The sequence below is a fragment of the Cryptomeria japonica genome, chromosome 1 (genome assembly GCF_030272615.1).
Source record: "Cryptomeria japonica chromosome 1, Sugi_1.0, whole genome shotgun sequence".
In the NCBI taxonomy this organism is placed as follows: domain Eukaryota; kingdom Viridiplantae; phylum Streptophyta; class Pinopsida; order Cupressales; family Cupressaceae; genus Cryptomeria; species Cryptomeria japonica.
The window spans coordinates 603257012-603278494 of NC_081405.1; the positions used below are offsets into that span (position 1 = coordinate 603257012).

Sequence of the window (21483 nt, forward strand, 5' to 3'; positions counted from 1 at the left end):
TTATTTCTACATACATGAGCAATGTGTCCTTCCTTGAGACAATTAAAGCAAACAAGTTTAAACTTTTGCTTACCTTTATCCTTTGATGTCCGTTGCTTCTTTGATGCTACATCTTTTTTCCTAGAGGTCTCACCTTCCTTATAACCAGAAAAACCAAGTCCAGTGGTATTCTTTACCGGTTTCGCTGATTCAAGCTTGTGTTCTAGCTTAACAGTACTCTTATTGAATTTGGCAAGTATCTCCTTTGACTCAGTGAGTTCCTTGGAAATATCAGCATTGGATTCCTTCAAGGTTGCATTCTCAAAAATAGCTATGTTTAGTTCACCTTGCATTTCTTCTTTTTCCACCTTACTCTCTTGGAGATGAATGGTAAGGGCACTGATTTCTTTCTTCAGCTTGGAGATCTCATGATCTTTGTCTTTTACTAGATCTTCAGCTTTCTTTCAGTTCTCAAGCTCTTGACACATTCTAATAGTCAATCCTTCTAGTTCCCTTCTTAGGTTGGCATTAGATTTGTTCAGTTTTTCAACTTCTTCAACTAGGGCCTCCATGTCTGCTTCATCAAAAGAACTATTTTCAGTAAGCTCCATTAGTTTCTCAGCATGCTCTCTTCTTTTTTCCAGAGAGGCTTTATATTTGACTTTGAGTTCATCAAAGGCTTTCTCAATCTGAGTGAGCCGACGAGTAAGTTCCCTCATAGTGTATTCCCCCATATCTCCTTCCAAGTGGTTAGACTTATAAAAAGGTTGGCTCTGATACCAATTGATGAATACTAAGAGGGGGGGGTGAATTAGTATACCCCAAAATACTGAATTCAATCTTTTAAATAGTTTAGCAGTTAACCGGTATAATAGATTTACTAACAAACCAGTTAAGACAAATGAAAACCAAACAACAAATAAAGCATTCACCTACAAGAGCACAATCACCATAACACAAGAAGTTTTGACGTGGAAACCCAAATGGGAAAAACCATGATGAGCAGAAACTCACAAGTAACTATCTGCAGAATAGAAACCAGACCAGTTAAGGTCGGACCGATTAAGGTCATACAATGTTCTTCACCAGAACAGATCCTATTAGGAATCTAGATCTATGTTAGGAGATAAGTCCTCTTAAAGAGTACCTTGTGAGAGGATTTCAGATTCACAGTTGTGAACCACCTTGTTAGAGGATTTACAAAGGCTTTGCTAGGCCTACCCAGTTAAGGGTTTCAGACTTGTCGAAGATATGAGTAATCAACAAGTAGATGATCTAGATACTAGCATAGTATGCTTGGTTAGATCCTTGATAGCTCATTATTAATGCACATTTAGCATTACTTCAGTCTTCAATATCTCCACACTCTGTTTCTTCATACAAACCTAATCTTCTCTTCTATAATCGCACATACAAAACCCTCATCAACTAAAATCCTAGACATGATGTCCTTATAAATGAGTCTAATTTTATGTCGGTCCAATAGGATTACATTACAAGTTCCTAGGTTTAGTGTACCTAGACACATTTGGTAACATGACACAAAATCACTCCCAAAGTGTCGATGGATGATAACTCATCACAAAAATATCGGTTGGTAACTCATCACAGAGTAATACTGGTTCATTCATTTTACCGATTACCGGTTGTCAAAATGAAGACTAGAAAAATGTTAATTACTGCTTTGTTCCTTCATACCGCTTGAGATCCTTGAACTGCTTGAGGTCTTCATACCGCTTTGGGTCTTCAGTCAATTTGTGACTGGTAAACACGTTCTGCAAAACACCAATAGTCTAAATACTATAATACATAATACCGGATGGAATAATTATTGGTTGAGCATAACTCATACATAAAGAAAGTGATCTCAAAACAAGTGTGTATCCATCAATGACAATCACAACATCATCAAAATGCCAATAGTGTTATGCTATCAAGGGAGTTATTAATCATGATTGTATCCCCTTTGGCTAGGATTCTCTCAAGGGGTAGAGAATAATCAACACCTCCTTATAATAGTTCATTCCAAATAGTGAGGTCATTATAAAAAGTATCAGAAATATCTTTCACAAAGATGTCCTTATTGTTATTACCAATTTTGGGAGAAGGGATAACATTGTTCATTAATTCTTCATCCTTAGGATGGAGAACATCAATACATGTGTTTACATTATCTTCTTGCCTCAAAATGTGTTCAATGAGATCTTTAGGGGAGAGAGCATTAAGGAAATTTATTATGGTTTCATCTTCTTTCTCTAAGACATCTTTTGGGATAAGACAAGATTTAGGAGAAGGGCAAACATTTCTCATTAATGCGTCATCTCTAGTGGGAATTTTGTTGGAATCAAAAGAGGAAATGTCATCCCTACAAAAAGTAGGGACAATATCATCTTCTTGCACAAAATTAACCTCATGAGGGGAGTATTATTTAGGAGGGGGATGAACATTTTTCTCCAAAGATTCATACTTATGAAGGAGATCTTTGGAAGAAGTGCTCATAACCTCTTGTTGCACTAACATGCCCTCATTGGTAAGACCAAATTTGGGAGAAGATGAGTCAATATCCATCAATAACTTTTTACTTAGAGAGGCATCATGTAAGGAAGGTAAATTAATATTAAGAAAGGTGTTTATGATATCATCCTCTTCCTATAAGATGGCTAGATAAGAAGGGCACATTTTAGGAGAATTGTCAAGATCACTCTTCAAATATTCATCCTTAAAGCATAGGAGAGCTTTGAATGGATTGGTAACAACTTTTTTAGGCACAAAAATTTTGTCATATATAGGAAGAGGTTCTTTAGGAGAAGGAAAAATTGAAACAAGGGAAGCTAACCCAATATCACATTTATGAAATGAATGCATCATGACAAAAAAAATTCCTTTTTCAAATGATAACATATGCAAAATAAAAGGAAATGTTAAATTTTAACCAATGAAAGAACTCTAAATGCTTATTTAGAAAATGAAATTTATGAGTGAAATGTGTTCCAAAATCAGATCTTAAATTAATGATCCCAATTAAGCTATCCACAAGTTCAATTTTCAATTGAAAAGTTAGGATTACCTCTTAGGGTTTCTATTCCTCTTGTTGTAAATCATGAGAAAAAATAGGGTTTGAGTGATCAACTAGATTAGGAGATAAAGAATGAAGCATAAATGAACTCGAAATTGCACAAAATTGCATATCTAAAGTTGAGATACAAAAAACATGAAAGTGAGAGGATTATAGATGTGTACCCAATGCTACAAATTGACCAAAACTAACCTAGACTAGGGTGCGATGCCACTGTCCTTTTTTTGCAAACATGAGGTTGCAACTGAGACACTGCAAATCTGAGATCCTAAAGCTACACAACCTGCTAAAAATCACTAAAAAGCAAAGGGACCATGGTGCCACACCACTATCCTAGGTAGGAGCAAGGCACAATGCCCCTTTCTTGGGCAGATTAGGGCAGATTTGATGATTCTGGGTGGTTCATGTACCTTTTGTTGAGCTCAAAGTGCCTCCGAGTACGTGTTCCTGAACCTGCAACTAAAAAGGGAAGGTTTGGGTGGCTATATAGGGTTTTTCCTTAATCAAACCCCTATTTTGGTGATTTCCACCTCCACAAACAGCTGATAATGTACTAAAAATGTGTGTTATAGAACCTTGTGTCTATGCAAGATCCAAAAATGAAAGAAACTAGAGCTACCCTACGCATAAGAGTAAACCCTAAATGTAAATGTCAATGTAAATGAAAATGCTTCAAACCAAATATAATAAATGATCTAAAGAATAAATGTAAATATGAAAATTGATGTAAAGAATCTCATACAAAGACATGAAAATAACATGAAATCATACCAATCCCCAAGGGAGAGATATTGCTACTAGATATCCTATTATTCTTCAAACACTTAAATGCTCCTAATTGATGATGAATGCTTGACAAATTCTTTATGAATGTTGTTTAATTTTTTTGAAGAGTCCACATAGGCTTCTCATTCACTACATAGAAGGCTCCTTATGCTTGCTTTGCTGAAAAACTCCTTAGATTAGATCCATTTTAGTTCTTAGTTCTTGGTTCCCTTCAAATGAAGAAAGAGAGATCTTATGTATGAAACCCTAGATCTTAATTATGCCTTAATTCCCCCTTTAGGCTGACCTACAAATTGAATTTCCTACTAATCTTTTTGGGTTAAGCATTATAATATCATAGAATTGCGCTCCCAAAATTTCGGGAATAAAAGTCGAGGACCGTGGCAGGAACGCACATGGTCCAACCAAATTTTCACCAAATTTTTAGGTTCATTAGATATGATGATATTAGAGAGAATCCAAAAGTTACAATTGATTTCAAGGTGTTTTGATATGCTAAATTAGGCCTTAAAGGTCAAAATAGGACATAATTTGGGTTTATGGTTAAATAATTTATTGGAGGAATAAATTAAAAAGGGCACACTTAGGGTAAAGGGCCCAATTTTATGATGTGAGGAGTGATGAAATATGACTTTATATTTAATTTAATTAATTAAATAAATACTTAAAGGGAAATAATAATGCAAGATGCAAGACACACTAAGGCAGGTGCTAACCTAAGTATGAAATTGTACCAGCCTATCAAGGGTGTACAATTTATGACACTACATTTAGCCCCCACTTTAGTGTTCATATGAAACTACGTGCATATGTAAGCTAGAGTACATAAAAGTAAACATCATGAAAAAGGATATATCCACAAGTTGTTGAATGAAGCCCCCAATGGTATTTGCAGTACATAGTTAGGATCCACGCCCTACAAAAGCACATGTTAGATAAAATCACAAAATCACCTAAATGCTTACTAAGGAAGGTGATGAAAAATAGAGCGTAGCTATATGCTCCCCCTGTTTCGGCTTGCTAATTTTAGTGAGTTGAAATAGGGTATCATGTTTACAACATCGAATTGTGAAAGAAGATTGATGACAAATGCTCACAAGAAGATTTGATGGAAGATCAAAAACTAATGGAGAATCATTTGGTAAGAAAGAGAAATAAGCCTCAATTTCAACACAACAAGGAGTGTGAGGATTTAAGAGTTCTCTAACACAAGATGAAAGATTTAAATGGAAACTGTAATCACATAAATTTGTCCATTTAATTAAATGAATATTTACTATTTATTTGATTATTTAACCATCAGTCACCAGTTAATTAAATTAATATTTATTTAATTCATCCTGAAAACCTTCTCCTATTAATTAAATAAATTATTTAATTTATTTAAATTAATTCATTAACCCACACTCTAAATCAATTAAATGAATAAAACATATTTATTTAATTTAATCCCCTTTCCTCATTTAAATAAATAATTAAAAAAATTATTTAAATCCCTAATCTACACCCCCCCCCACTTGCATTCTCCTACAAATGCAAGTTGCAACCACAATTGAAATAAATTAATTTTATTTTAATTAAAATCCTATTTTCTCTCACCCACCAAACCCACTTAAAATCCGAAATCCGCTTCTAGAATCTTCTAACAACTATCTAAGCTCTTCTAATCATTCCTAATTAACCTAATCTCATCCCCTAATTATTGTCACATTCCTAAGCAAATTGAAGTCACTTCTCAAAGCCTCCAAAGTCTTTGAAAAGAATTCAATTCTTTGTGTCTCCAACAAGTTAACCCTCAAAGTCTTCTAAACCACTTATGGCTCTTACATGACAATTAATGGTTAACTCAACTCACCCACATAGTTAGAGACTTTCCCTCTAAGTTAACCCCCATCTAACCCATGTGTCTCTTCAAGCATTCATTGTTTTGGCCATAGTTATCCTCACTAACTCTTGCAGAAGAGTTTATCCATTGGATAAAGGCATTATTCATTGGATAATGGTTTTAATCATTCAACTCAAGCCTAACCTTACCTCCCAACTTAGGCTTCATGTCATGTCAAGCATTTAATGCTTCTTCCCTCTCCTCTCAAGCCATCTCATGTTGACATTTGTCATCCTGGGATTGGGTTGAAAGCCTTCACATGGATCATAAACCTTTCAATCTTGACCCTTGTTGAGATTACTCAATCTCAACCATCCATTTATTTTCCCTATAAATAGAGCTCATTTCCCTCATATCCAGATCCAGAAATCTTGTATGTATCTAATTTATAGTGAATTTAAGAGAGAACATATAGGAACATAGTTACTTTGTTCTTCTTTTGTTTAAAATTAACATAGCTCAAATTAACTCATTTCTCTCATATTAAGCTTGTATTTGCATAATCATAATCTTCATTTTCAATCTTGAATCTCAATAAGACTTCCATAGTAGTGCAAAGCTGAGAGGTACACTCGTGTGTAACTTGGAGAGGAGAATAACAAGGGAGGAGCAGCTATGAACATATTGGTTAGCATTTGGAGGAGTGTAATGTATCTCTTTTATATTTGCATGCTTTCCATTACATGTTTAATATCTCTCTTGATATGCTTGCTTAGGATAGTCTTTCATTTCTGCCACTGACACTAATGTTTTCTTGTCTTGTGTTGATGTGTTTCCCAACATCCTTTTTGCAGAGCATCATTTGGTGAACCCGACATGAATCTAACATGCAACCTTATGATCAAAATTTGATAATCTACTAACATTTTTCTTGTTGAAATTGACACATAGGTCGCACTTTAGTGCTATTGAACTCGCTTTAGCACCTTCGAAAGTTGGTGTTTTAGCATTGTCATTAGTTAAATTAGCGCTTTCATCTTTTAATTAGTGTTTTTGTCTTTGTTTTAGTGCTATTGTATTTTAAATAGCACTATTGTAATTAGTTTAGCCCGTTTGCACTCTTTGTTTGACATAATTTTTATTTTGTTCGACAGATTGTTTTAGCATTTTTGTCCATGTTATAGCGCAATTGTCTTTCTTTTAGCGCTTTTGTCTGTCATTTAGCGCTTTTGTGTTAAATAGTGCATCTGTTTTTACATAGAGTAGCGCTATTTTAATAGAGAGTTGTAAAAAAAAATTATTGTAACCGAAAATAAAATAAAATTAGGCTTGTAGAAGCCCAGCAAAAACTTCTTTTTCGCTAACTGTTTGATTTTTTATGCAGGTTTTTACAAACTTCTTTTGCAGGATTTGAAGAGTTATATTAGGAAGTTTTATTTATTTTTTTTCTAACTTTGTTTTCAAAGTTGGGTTAAAAAGAATTCACTTTCTCTTTTGGGTTAAAAATCAACTTCACCTTTCATTTTGGGTCATAAATAAATCAAATTTTTCAGTTTGGGCTTTAAAAAGAACCTCATTTGACAAATTAAAAAGAACCACAAAACTCACATCAAACAAATTTATTTTTATTGCAAGTTATGGACAAATTTTTAATTGGGCTTAAAACAAGAAACAAAATTTCATTTTTTTTGCAAAAAGGCTAAAATTCACAATCAATTTTCATTTTGCAAGTTAAAAAGAACCAACAACTTGTCAAAGTTCTATTTCCAAAACAATTTTCCTTAAGCAAACATGCTTCATTTTGGTTGACAAGGATTTCAATTTCATAGATTAAACAACATTTTTCCTTGAGTTAAAAAGAACACCATGTCTGTTGGAGAAACATTTCCAAATAGATTTTAAACCACATTGCAATAAATCAGTTAAAAAGAATAAGTGTTTTTAGTGATTGGCACACTTGTGCAAAAAAAATTGTAGTGTGTTCCTACTTCTAACACACACTATCCTCTCCCTTGGCTTTCGTGGTCCTAGGTGCAAGAGAAAAGTGTTAGTAATGCTCAAAATTTTATCTTTTTAAGAGAAGCCTACCAGGAGACACATCACTCTTGGGAATGACCTCGAGCGGTAAGTCCTTCGAATCACTATAGAAATCAGGTGAGAGAAAAAGTTGTAGCCTTGGGTATAGTTGTTCCTACAATATAACTTGCCAAAAGGACATATAAGCCCCACCACAAGTTACAAGGCTCTTAAGTGAGTCACTGTAGAACGAACCTATGTCCAAAAACATCAAACATTAGTAGACACCTTTTATTATAGAAGCCCACCGTTCTATTGATTGAGGATATTTGTGAGAAGTTTAGTGCAAGAACATATATGGTTTTTCTCCCAAGATACTCAACATACATATTTCCTTGAGTAGAAATAGGGGTATTTGAAAGGCTACTTGTAGCTTGATGAAAGTGACGACTCCCCCATAATAGGGAGCATTTATCTATTATGCTCGTGCAAGACTTAGTATATCACATCCTTACCTGCCACGGTGGGATTCATAAGGTATTTAGCACCAAAGCCGAAGAAATATCAAGATGTGGGCTGAAATTATCGCAACTGGCCATTGACCTTAGGGATAAAGTGTGTTTGAAATGTCTTCATTTTTGTGTCAAACCAGTAACAATTTGAGCCGACTTTAGGATTTTTGGAAAGAACATACAAAACATTTGAAAAGGGTCAATAAAGTTCATGATTGGGTTGATTTAGACCCAAATCTATTTGTGCCTGTTGAGGCAAAATTATTGTGCTTGTGTGCTTGCTCTATTTTCTTTTCAAAGAAATACAAAATAAATTCAAACCATGTATTTATCCAACACAATTTTCCATCAAACATTTGACCAACAACCTAACATCAAACAAAGTGCAACAAGATATCAAATTATATGACCATCATTCAGATTTTGAGAAAAAAGAATCTTCATCAACATATCAACTTGAAGAAAATACCATTGAGTTCAAAGGCTCTTATCAACAGAAGGAAATTTTTCTATCTCAATAGACAAATTTTTATCTCACACAAAACTTTCTTGCGTCATATGCATTTGTATCTTCATAGAAAATCCAACGAAATTGATAAAGAACCTTTGAAAAATGGAGCTTTTACTTAGTATAGAGCCTTGAGTTATCACAAAAATGAGGGAGGCAAAATCAATCCTTCTTTCTTTCCAAACATTTGCATCACCTATAACATAGCTTGAGAAGAACCACCAACCCTTGAGAGAGAAGAGGAAGAAGAAGTCCCCTTTATGACACAAAGTTTTTGTTGAGGTCCATATACCATCCACTTTCACATTCATACATCATCAATCCATTCAACTCTCAAAACATAAAAAGACCCTTGTCCTAAAGTTCTTTTTAGATATTGCTTAAATCAAAACAACAAATCACTTTTAGACTGACTCTACATCTAGGATCAATAATCCTAAGAGGCATTTTCTACAAAGGTTAAAAATAGCTTATGAGTGCATCCTCTCATTACTAGGCAGCTTGGTTTGTAACACATCTCAAACCTTTCTATACCTTATCATATCCAAAATGTTGAAAACACAAGCACAATTCACAAAGGAACTTTGGTAACATTTAACCTTCAATGTTAGAGATCCATATTCTAAAAACATTTCACAAAACAATTATCTCTCATCAAAACATTTCATCACCATCCCTCATAAATCACAAAAAACTTAAAACTTTCAAACAAAATAGCTCACACCAGATAAAAAACTAGACAACTAGAGATTGAAGAGGAGGAAGAAAACCTCAATGATTTCCAAGAAGCTATTGGAGGAGGCACAAATGATGAAAATCCTAGCACTCCAAGTCATGAAGATATCAAAAGAGCACAACACAATCCCAAGTTCAATAGAATCTTTGATGAAATCCTTCGAAACAATGCAGATGCTCCTTTTTTGAGACTTGCTCAAGAGGCTGCCAAACTACCCTCTGATTTTGATACAACAAACATCTGAACAACATATCCATAACCATGGTGGAATAGGTAGGGATTATTTCCACTATGACCTTAATCATCAAGAGAATCCCCCGCCTCCTCCTCCTACAGAAATAGACATGTTGAGACAACAAGTCAAGAATCTTGCTCAACAACTGAATAGTGGTGTGAGGACTACCCAGTTTTCACTTAACGATATTTTTCCCTATCCCTTTGATAGGAACCTACCTATGCCACCTTTTCACCGAGGGTTTGAAACACCTAAGTTTGAAAAGTACAGGGGCAAAGGAGACCCTCGAGATCATGTATGATAATTTTACTCACATTGTTTAGAGGTGGCCTATGAGGACACCTATCTAATGCACCTCTTTCCTCAGATTTTGGGAGGCACAACCATGCAATGTTTTTCCCGATTACTAGGTGGCATTAGAACATTTGAGGAACTGGTCCAAAAGTTCATCGCTCATCATTCACATAACATAGAATGAGATGTTACCATGATAGATCTATGCAACACCAAAAAAAAACTAGGGGAGTTGTTTTCATCTTTCCTCCAACGGTGGAGACAATTGTCTATCAGATGTCCTCTTCATTTTCTTGAACAAGAATTAGTGGAAATCTTCATTTCCAACTTGAATGACGAGATGGAATTCCATTTAGACATGAAGGGCACAGAGTCCTTTAAAGACATGATCACCCGAGGATTAAAATGTGAGAGGGCCCTCATCAAAAAGGGACTCATCAAAATCTATAACGAACCTAAAGATGGCCCTCATCCATGTTTTAATAGTGATAAACCCAATTTATAGAACAAGAACAAGAACATTGTCAATGATGGGGTATTAGATGCAATAATAGTAAAGACTGCATAACCTGTGGTTAGATTCATGGGGCAAAATCCCCCTCCTAAACACAACACCATCACTCATCCACAAAATCAAGGTTGCAATACACACCCAAGACAACGACAACAAAATTGTAAACCAAAACGTACATACACACCCCTAGGGGAACCCATCGAAACAATATTATGACAATTGGTCTCTTCTAATCTTGTGACCTTACCGAAAACAACTAACTATGAACCTAAAGTCAAACCTCCATGGTGGAGAGATAATGAACATTGTGACTTCCACCAGGGAAAGGGGCATAAAACAAGCAATTTCCATCGACTATAAAATCTTGTTCAAGATCTCATTGATAGATGAGAAATTGAAATAGAAGTACATGACCCTAAAACATCCAATTACAATCATCTAATATTCAAGAATCCACTTCCATCGCATGATCAAAGGGGTCCTTCCACTTCTAGGTGAAACACAAACACTACAACTAATTATACCCAAGTGTCATATAATTATACTGTGAATCACCTCTATAATGCTGATGAACAAGTTGCAACACTTATTATCAAATATCCACATCCAGCATGCAATGTTGTTACGTGTCGTAGTAAAATTACCATTCAAGCAACACCACAAGGAACGACACCCTTGCCCAAGCAATATAATATTGTGGAACAATTGTATAAAACAGTCACACTCATATCCATATTAGAACTATTGCGCTTATCCCCTTCACACAAAACAATCTTGGATCAAGCTCTCCAAGAAGCGTTAGTCCTCGCCAACCTTAACATAGATCAATTTCAAGCCATGGTTGGTAGTCTCAGGTCATCACCATGCCTTACCTTTTTTTAAAGTGATAATGCTTCATTCCAACAACCACATAACACATCCATTCACATTGAAGGATTTATAAACAAACATAGAATCAAGTGATTCTTGATTGATAATGGAGTCAGACTGAATATATGCACCTTGCAGTTAGTCACAGCATTGGGATATGCAGTAGAATTAGTGGATCCCAGAAAAAAGATAACCATTAAGGCCTATGATGATGCAGAGCATTCTTCCAAAGGAGTTGTTGTGTTACTTATCAAAGTGGGCCCAATGGTGAAGCACATCATCTATCAAGTTTTGGACCTTCCTTTGTCATATAATCTCTTGTTAGGAAGCTCATGGATACACGCAATGCAAGTCCTTCCATCCACTTATCATTAGTGAATCAAGTTTCCCCATAATGGTGTAGAAATCACAATCATGGGCTATGCAAATCCATTTGTATATTGTAACAATATTAACCATCATCCAGAGATCACTATACCTAACAACTAAGAAGCTATTACTTCCAAGTCTTATGTTAATCCAACCTCTCTTTCCAATTCAATCACCCCTATACCAAAGAAAGAGAAGTTGAAAATGAAAATGGCTAAGGAAGGTCCTGGGGAATATAATCTAAGGCAACTCTTTTGTGTTGGGCACTTACCCACTTCCCCTAGAACTTATGAAAAGCCTCAAAATTTTCTTCAAACATCACCAGCCAAGCAGGCATGTACTTTGGCACAATTTGTCCTTGGTAAAATTTAGGAGGAAGAAACAAGGGATGAGGACCTAGCAGAATGGATCTACAAATACCCTATTGAAGATAGCCCTAAGGCTAAACTACCCACTAATAAATATGGCAAAGGCCTTAATATCATGCAAAGAATGGGCTATGATGGCTAGAGCACTTTGGGCCCTTGCAAATAGGGATGACACAAACCCTTACAACCTAAGTTGAAACCCAAAGATAAAACTGGATTAGGTTTTTAGAAGAAATCTCTTCCTAAACTCAGATTCAAAGGCAAGCCTAGGAAATAGCGAGTTACTCCAAGAAGGTCATCCTTGACTATATTTGTCGCACCACCAAAACTAATCATCAAATTAGTGGCATCAATCCCACCAACAACACATCACCAAAACCCATAATCCCAGTAGTAGCCTCACCAACACCAAACCCAGCAGCAGCATCAACAACACTAATACTCCCATTAGTAGGAGCAGTCATACCAACTATACCAACAACACTGATAATCCTACCAGCAGCACCAGCAATCCCACCTATCAAAGTGCACAAACCTGTGACCAATACACTCTTCAATACAAAAGACATCCCAGCATGGTACTGATGGACTTGAAAAGCACTGAGGGGGGGGGGTGAATCAGTGACATCAAATAAAACACTACTTCAAACATTGACCAGTAGAAAAACATAAACAAGCATTTAAACAAAATACATGCTATCCAAAATGATATAACAACATCCAGAATAAGTAAAACATCCACCATAACACACGTGTTTATATGTGGAAAACCCAAATTGGTAAAAACCACGATGAGATGGAACTCACAACTTAACTATCTGCAGTAGTAGATAACTGACCAGTTAAGGCCTTAGAAAGTGCTCTGCTAAGAGTGAAGAGATCCCAAGCTTGATTAGAAGCTTATACCTTCTTAAGAGTACTACCCTGTTAGGAGTAACCTCACTGGAGGATTTGAGAATCCAAACTAATGGATCACCTTGTTAGAGGATTTGTACAATGAAGCTTGTTAGACCTTACCCGGTTAGGGGATTTGATTTTGTTGTAATGATTATAAAACAACAAAAATGGTTTGATCTGTTCTGAGTAGCACAATACTTGCTTGATCACATCATTCTAAGTACATTCAACACTGCTATTCATCCTAACATGTATCGCTCTTGAACAAAAGCTTTTGCTCTTTATGCATATCAGTATTCGCATAATCTCCTCTCTATCACTATCTCTCTCAAATGATTCACTAAGATGTCTTAATATAGACATTCAAATATTATGTTGGCCTAAGGAAATCGAAACACAATTTCTTAGGTGCAGTGTATCTAGACAAGTAAACATAACTCATCACAAAAATGACCGCCAAGAAAACGGTGCTTGTAACTCATCACAAAAATAGATACTGGTTAGAACAGTCAATGCCGGTTGGAACAAAACATGTGACTCGTTGTCTTGGAATCTTTAGTTTGATCTCCATCTTCATCTTCATCTTCATTTTGATGTCGACTTAGTGTTGCCATACGTTATCTCTTAAGCACATACCAGTTGACACAGAGTACCGGTTAGAGATAAACCTTGAACATACCGGTTGACATGTAAACCAATTGAAGTTACACCGGCAGTCAATGTAATCATATGTGTGTGTGAGAGTGTTTCATCAATGACAACAAGTGATGAATATATTACAATTATCATCAAGCCAACAGGTACAGTAATTGGATGTTAGAGAGTGATTCAGAGACTGACTCGCATGAGTGGGAATTTGATTTAGTGAATTTAAATACTTCAGATGAGGAAGACATATCACCTCCACCACCTTGTAAATATATCCCAGTTTATGGAGAGGCCTAGATTAAAACCTTTAGGGTTTGTGAGCAACAAGCACCTTCCATAGGTCCTACATAAAATTCGACACCATAATCTAATAAGGAGAGTACCATTGATGAACTTCACGCATCTATATTAACCCTTAATGATACCTCCTCTGAACTCAACTTAATTGATGAGGCCATGCCCTTCATCCACCCCGAACTCATAGACTGGAAATAGCCAAATCCCCCATGTCTTGATCACTTCCAAAATGATGAGGCGCTCATCAACTTTTTAGAAATACAGGATCACATACCAAGCAGGGATCACAAAGTTGGATTTGCCATCAAACTTAATAGTGCAATGTACTTTGGGGCAGATGCCAAACCTTTCAGCTGCGAAAACATCACAATAAAACATGGATCTTCTAGTCAAAACCACATTGTGGCACTATTTGATCCCAAATAAGTAAAAATAAAGAGCATATCCAAAGGTGAAAACCTCTCTGAGGCACCTACAGATGAAAGGTTTGACATCCTCCCCTCTAGTACAAATTGAAAGAGATTGACAATCCTAATCAAACACACAAAAGAATTCAATGTAGGGACCCCTGAGACTCCTCACCAAATACATTTGGTATCTCTGCTAACTCCAGAAGAACAAGCAAAGTTTGTGGATTTCTTCCAGAAACGTCAAATCAACTTCCCATGGTCTTATGCAAACATGCTTGGCTTAGATCCCGATTTGGTCATGCATCACCTAACCATGGCAGAAAGGAGATAAACTTGCAAAACAAAAGCTCAAAAAGATGCACCCACAGATTGTTGTTCTTGTTAAGGAAGAACTCAAAAAACTCTTAGATGTTGGTTTCATCTGACCAATCGATTATGCAGATTGGATCTCCAACATTGTACTTGTCGGCAAGCCTAATGGGGGCATCTGTATCTACACAAACTTCAAAGATTTGAAAAAGGAATGCCCTAAAGATTAATTCCCCTTACCAAACATCGACATGATCATCGATCTCACAGTAGGTCATGCAATGCTTTCTCTTATGGATGGCTTTTCAGGGTACAATTAGATCAAGATTGCTCCAGAGGATCAACATAAAACTTCTTTCACATGCCTATGGGGAACCCACTATTGGAATGTGATGCCATTTTCTCTAAAGAACATAGGGGCAACCTATCAAAGAGCTATGACTACCATCTTTCATGATATAATGCACACCATAATGGAAGATTATGTCGATAATTTACTAGCTAAATCATTAACAAGAGAAGGTCATCTGGAAATACTGGGTCAAATCTTTGACAGATTAGAGCAATATCATGTTCGTCTTAATCCAAAGAAATCTGTCTTTGGAGTAACCTTCAGGAAGCTCCTAGGATACATTGTCTCAAGAAAGGGTATTGAAGTAGATCTGGTGAAAGTCAAAGAAATCATGGACATGCCACCTCCCAAGAACATCAGTTAGTTAAGGACACTACAAGGGTGGCTACAATCAATTCAAAGATTCAATGCACAATTAGCTGATAAGTGTCACCCCTTCACACATCTATTACACAAGAATATCCACTTTCAATGGGATAAAAAGTGCCAGCAAGCATTCCAAATGCTTAGAAATTACCTAATGCATACACCATTACTAATCTCGAGAGATCCAAGCAGACCTCTATTGTTATACATTTTAGCTACAAAAACGGCACTAGGAGTACTGCTAGCACAACATAGTGCAAAAGGAAAAGAATGGGTTGTCTACTAAATCTCTCGAATACTAGTAGACTATGAACTCAATTACACACCTATTGAGCGAGCTTGCATAACAATTATCTTGGTAGCCATCAAACTAAGGCACTACATGTTGACACACAAGGTATAACTCATTGCTAAAATTGATCCAAATGGGTTATGATTCTAAGTGAATTTGACATTGAGTACGTGGATCGCAAGGCTATCAAGGGGAAAGTGATTGCAGATTAGTTGGCCGAGGCACCCCTCGCAAGTGACCATCCTCTTGTTTCCAACTTTCCAAACGAAGAGATATTCATGATCACAATGACACAACTATGGAAGCTATATTTTTATGGCTCATATACTAGACATTGCTTGGGGCCAGGTATTTTTTTATCACACCTCAAAGGTGACAGTATCCCAAAGTCATACAACCTCACTTTCCCATGCACCAATAATCTAGCAAAATATGAGGCCTTGATCACAGGACTTAGATTGGCTATACAATGGCATCTAAAAGAGCTACAGATATATGGATATTCCTGGGTAGTCATCCGACAAGTCACTGATGAATACCAAACTAAGGATGATAAGCTCATGTTGTATAAACGGATGGTGGATAGTTACAAAGAATCAGTTACAACTATCACATTTGAGCAAGTACCTAGAGATCATAATGGAGTTGCTGACATAATGGCTACAATTGCATCTCTCTTGGATCTTCTGAAAAATTCAACATGCTATGAGTTCTTGGTAGAACAGCTTTGGATCCCCGTGTATGATATCCCTGAAACTAAAATGATATGTTGTCTTATCAATTCCGAATCCCCATGGTATGGTGAGTTATTCACTTACCTCTGTGATCACACACTTCCTCCCAACCAATCCAATAACCAATGCAAAACCTTCATACGCCAAACCGCTCGATACACCATCATTGCTGACACCCTATACCGGCGAAATCTTGATGGTACTCCCCTTCAATGTTTGGAACAAGACGAGATAACAAAGGCCTTGGAAGAGGTACATGAATGAATTTGTGGGGCTCACTCAAGTGGTCCTTCCTTAGCAAATAAAATCATGTGCACTGGATACTATTGGTCATCCATGGAAAAAGACTCCTACTATTTTGTCAGAAAATACAAGAAGTGCCAAGTCCACGAAGACCTGATACATGCACCAGCATGGGAATTGCAACCAATTACAACACCATTGCCCTTTTGTTAATGGGGACTTGACCTTGTGGGTAAAATTCATCCATCTTCATCCAACGGTCATAAATTTATCATTACCACCACTGAATACTTCACAAAGTGGATCGAAGCCATTCCACTTACCCAAGTCACCGCCAAGCAGATCACCTCATTCATCCTTAATTACATCATCTGCCGATATGGTGTACCCATGTCCATCATCACATATAACAGGCTTCCTTTCAAAAATCAGGATGTTCGTGATCTCTATGAGAATTTTCACATCCAACACCGCTTTTCCACTCCCTATTACCCACAAGACAATGGTCAAGCCGAAGCATCAAACAAGAACATATTGAGAATCCTCAAAAAGATAGTCAATGATATTGGTCATGATTGGCATGTTCAATTAAATCCAGCACTATGGGCATATCAAACTAGCATTCGAACCCCTACAAGAACAACTCCCTACTCACTAGTCTATGGAGCAGAAGCCATTCTTCCTATTGAGATTGAGATACCATCTCTACGAGTTTCCTTATACAATCTAATAGATGATGAAGCATAACAAGTTTCACGTCTTCAAGACTTGGAACTACTTGAGGAAAGGAGACAAGATGCATACAACCACCTCAAAGCTTATCAGCAGCACATGAGAAGAAGCTACAATCATTGGGTTAAACTTCATACATTTGAGGTATGTGATCTTTTTCTCAGAGAGAATCCTCATAAACAACCAAACAGAGAACATTAGGGTAAGTTTGAATCCAACTGGCTAGGTCCATATGTTATCACTGTAGTATTTGGGTCTAGGGCATATCAGTTGGCAACTTCAGAAGGAGAACCACTATTAGATCTGATGAACAGTATGCATCATACATAAGTTGTATAGAGCATTAGGCTCCAATATATAAAAAAAGCACCAAAAACATTCAGAAAAATGTCGTGAAGAAAATACAAAAAAATTCAAAAAAGTAAAGAAAAGTCATCCATCCAAATGGTGAACAACCACTCTGGTGGCACCTTGGGTAAGTACACTGGTGAAAAACTAGCAAACAAATGCCACTTGTAAAGGCTATGGCTCCATTGTCTTTCAAACTTGTTGCAATAAAATAAATTGCATCCATTCATCCATCATTCAAACTATGGCTTGTTATTGGTTTGCAATCAGGGTTAGTACTTCATGTGTCCTACATCTTGATTTTCCTAAGTAATGACTAAACTAGGGGCAATGCTCTTAACCTATTTGATGGAAGTGGATTCTACATTACTTGTGATTCATGGAGTTCTTCATTCAAAATTGGCTTAGACAATACCAAAACCATCAATAAAAACTCAAAAATTACCAAAAACATCCATAAAAACTCAGAAAATACCAAAAACATTCAAAAGCACTCGCAAAATCCAAAAACATGATAAAACATAAAAAATCAATAAAAAACATGGCAATGCATCAAATCCTTTGTACATACACAATCACAATAGACACCAAACAAATAGTTTGAGCTACTCAAATAATGATCACTTATCAAATCAACCAATCAATCAAAATAGGTACACACAACTGTCTTAACAAGGATGTATCCTTCCTTACATAACAAAGACATGGTAACATTTTTCTTTGACAAGAAAATTTTGTTTAAGCTATCAAGTACTTGGTCGGTTTGTTAGTTATTTATTCATTCATATCAGATTCCTACGCTACTCTGGGATATCCACAAGTGATTAGAGTAGCCAGGATGGTTCCAAAATATCGTTTTGTTTGTTGTTTGCGGATTGTTCCAATAAAGTTCTAGGGCATGTACTAATGATGTCTATGTGGGAAGTTCACCAAGCTATGTGATCATATGCAAAATCTAGTCATGGATCACTATGGATTACTGACTACAGCGTATACCTTGACCATTTGCACATGAACCAGAATGGAGGGTCACTTTCTTTTCCTTGTCTATAAATGCATGCTTACAGGTGAAATGGTCAAACCTTGGTTCCTGCTACCTCAGCCAAGAATGATACTACCACGCTCGATGAGGAAAATAAAGCACTATGAATACTCTATGGAACGTCATTTCATCTCATCTGTATATATTGCATTTTGTTGCATATCACCCATCCATTTGCTCATTCATTGTTCATATCTATTATTCGCATGCAATAAATTCAAGTTTCTATGAGAAAACACCTAATAAGTTTGTCTTGGGTACAAAAATCATGACGGAGTTATTTGATATATCATCTCACATCTACATTCCATATCTGCAAATTCTGACCAACTTGCATTCATAAATAATGTAGGCTTGGCATTATCATGTTAGTGACGTCAACTGCATTCATTTCATTATCATTTAGTTTTACTTCTATTCATTTTGAAAATCATTTAGGTATATTAATTTATTCGTCACCTTAGTACATTTAGCACATCATGTGCATTTAGTATCATTTACTTGCATTTCATTTCAATACATTTGTTATCAAAACAATTCATTCATCCCTTTAGGACATTCATTTTCAAACATTAAAAATGCATTCCTTTCATTATCTTTTTAATTGCATTAAGGTGCATTTATTCATCATCCTTTAATTGCATTAAGGTGCAGTTATTCATTCTCCATTAAATCGCATTACGTTGCGGTCATCATTATCCCTTAGTTACATTTATTTGCATTATCATTTTATCTTATTTATCACTTAGTCACATTTTATTTTGAGTCATTTAGAATCATACATAAACATTTGTCTCAACATTTGTTTATCCATTTTAAGTGCATTCATTTAGAATCATACATAAACATTTGTCTCAACATTTGTTTATCCATTTTAAGTGCATTCATTTAGAATCATAACATAAACATTTGTATTCACATTTGTTTATCCGTTTTAAGTGCATTCATTTAGAATCATAACATAAACATTTGTATTCACATTTGTTTATCCATTTAAAATGCATTCATTTAGGACCATAAACATTTGCATAAATATTTGATTCATTTAGGTTCATCCTAAAAATATATATCATTTACTCATATTAGCATATCATATCATCAACATAAATAAGTATTATCTATCACATAATCATCAATCATTAACTCATCATTTAGTTATAATTACATCATATTTATAGCATTACACAAAGCATCATACATCTACTCACCTGCATCCACATATTAGCACAACATCCATAACATGCATATAGAAGTCATATCATCATCATGAACATATAGAAAGAACATCACCCATAGCATAAATCTAACCATGAATCTAAGCATAAATCATAATCATCATCCTGCATAAAACCATACATATCATCATATATGCATATCATCACCAAAATATGGGATCTCCTCATATATCACATCATATATCATCTCACAAAAGAATACATGTATCAGAGTACAATGATGTCAAAAATATACCGGCTACCAAGAGCCATCCAAGTCACAGTCCAAAATAACAAATGTCACAAGTACATACAATCTCTCAAATGGCACTCTAGCTAGATGTTGCACCACCACCACCCCCTACTCCACCACTACCCGCTGCTCCACTCACACTATCTCACCGCAGAGGACCCATAAAACCCCCACTACTCTGTACCCTCTGTGACCGCTCTGATCTTGCCCTCCGCATCTTAGAGTAGCTCATAGCTTAATGGCTAACTGACATAACTTGCTCATATAACCCTTGCCAGTAGTCAATCCCCCCCCCTACTTATTGCATTGCACTCAATACTACCTCTGTCGAACCTTATGCCTGTGCTCCCTCTAAGACTTGAACTCTATCCTCTAGTTGGATCACCCTATCAACAACATCATCCCGCTATCACCTCACTACTATCAATTATGACTCCCATCCAAACATCTGAACGTCCCTAGCTGCAATCTTTGCATCCCTATCCTCTAGCTATGCCTTGACTGATGTAAGTCAAGTCTGCAAATATAATATCATGTGCTCCCGCAGGTCTCCCCCTCCTCCACCTATAGCTCCCTCTCCCATCTCCATAGGATCCTCTCCTCCACCTATGACTCCTTCTCCCATCTCCTTGGCCTTCACTCCCTCACCAGCATCCCCCCATCCTACTATAGCAATACCTTGTATTAAAGGACCCTGTGATAGTTGCAACGGCTGCCCGCCTCTCCCTCTCCTTTGTAATCGACCCCCTCCACCACCTCCACCGCCTCCTGCTCCACCATAACCTCCCCTACCACCTCCCTCTCCCCCATCTCCCCCTCCTCCACCAGCACCACCTCCTCCTCCATCCCTACCTCCTCTATCATTGCCTCCTCTCATCCTCAAAAGCTAGTATCGGCTCAGCTGAATCAGAAATGTGTGGAATTGGATGTGCGGTACGATACTATGTGTACTCCTCCGTCACCCCTGCATCCACAATCTCTTGCCTCATCTTCCATGGTCTAGCCTGTAAGGTCTGAAACTCAGCCTAGGCCTAATCATATGGTAACACTAGTTCCCATTGAAATCTCTCCTGTACAACCTGTGCATACTCACCTGACCCCCTCAGAAATCCCTATCTCCATCCAAATTGTCTCATCACCCTACCTGGCACCTATCTCTCTATAAGGTAGGTTGTGTGACCAATCAAAAAGTGTGTCATAAATACATATGGTAGTGCCTCTCCATCATCATCCCAGGGCTCACACTTGATATATGGCC

General features: G+C 36.6%; 1 protein-coding gene across 1 annotated transcript; it reads right to left on the bottom strand.

Moving 5' to 3' along the window:
- Positions 1-12423: 12423 nt before the first annotated feature.
- Positions 12424-21102, bottom strand: LOC131858168 (uncharacterized). The gene is made up of 2 exons (XM_059211267.1): positions 20874-21102; positions 12424-12623 (listed from the first exon to the last, which is right to left on the bottom strand). Exons 1-2 carry the CDS (start codon positions 21100-21102, stop codon positions 12424-12426), a joined length of 429 nt encoding a protein of 142 aa, XP_059067250.1.
- Positions 21103-21483: the final 381 nt, after the last annotated feature.

Bases quoted from the DNA above. Each gene is read 5' to 3' on its own strand.
- LOC131858168 (XM_059211267.1), bottom strand. From the start codon at position 21,102: ATGAGAGGAGGCAATGATAGAGGAGGTAGGGATGGAGGAGGAGGTGGT. The intron at 12,624-20,873 runs GTGAGGGAGTGA...TATTGGTCACAG, and splicing joins AGTAGGATGGGGGGATGCTG to GTTTGTGCACTTTGATAGGT.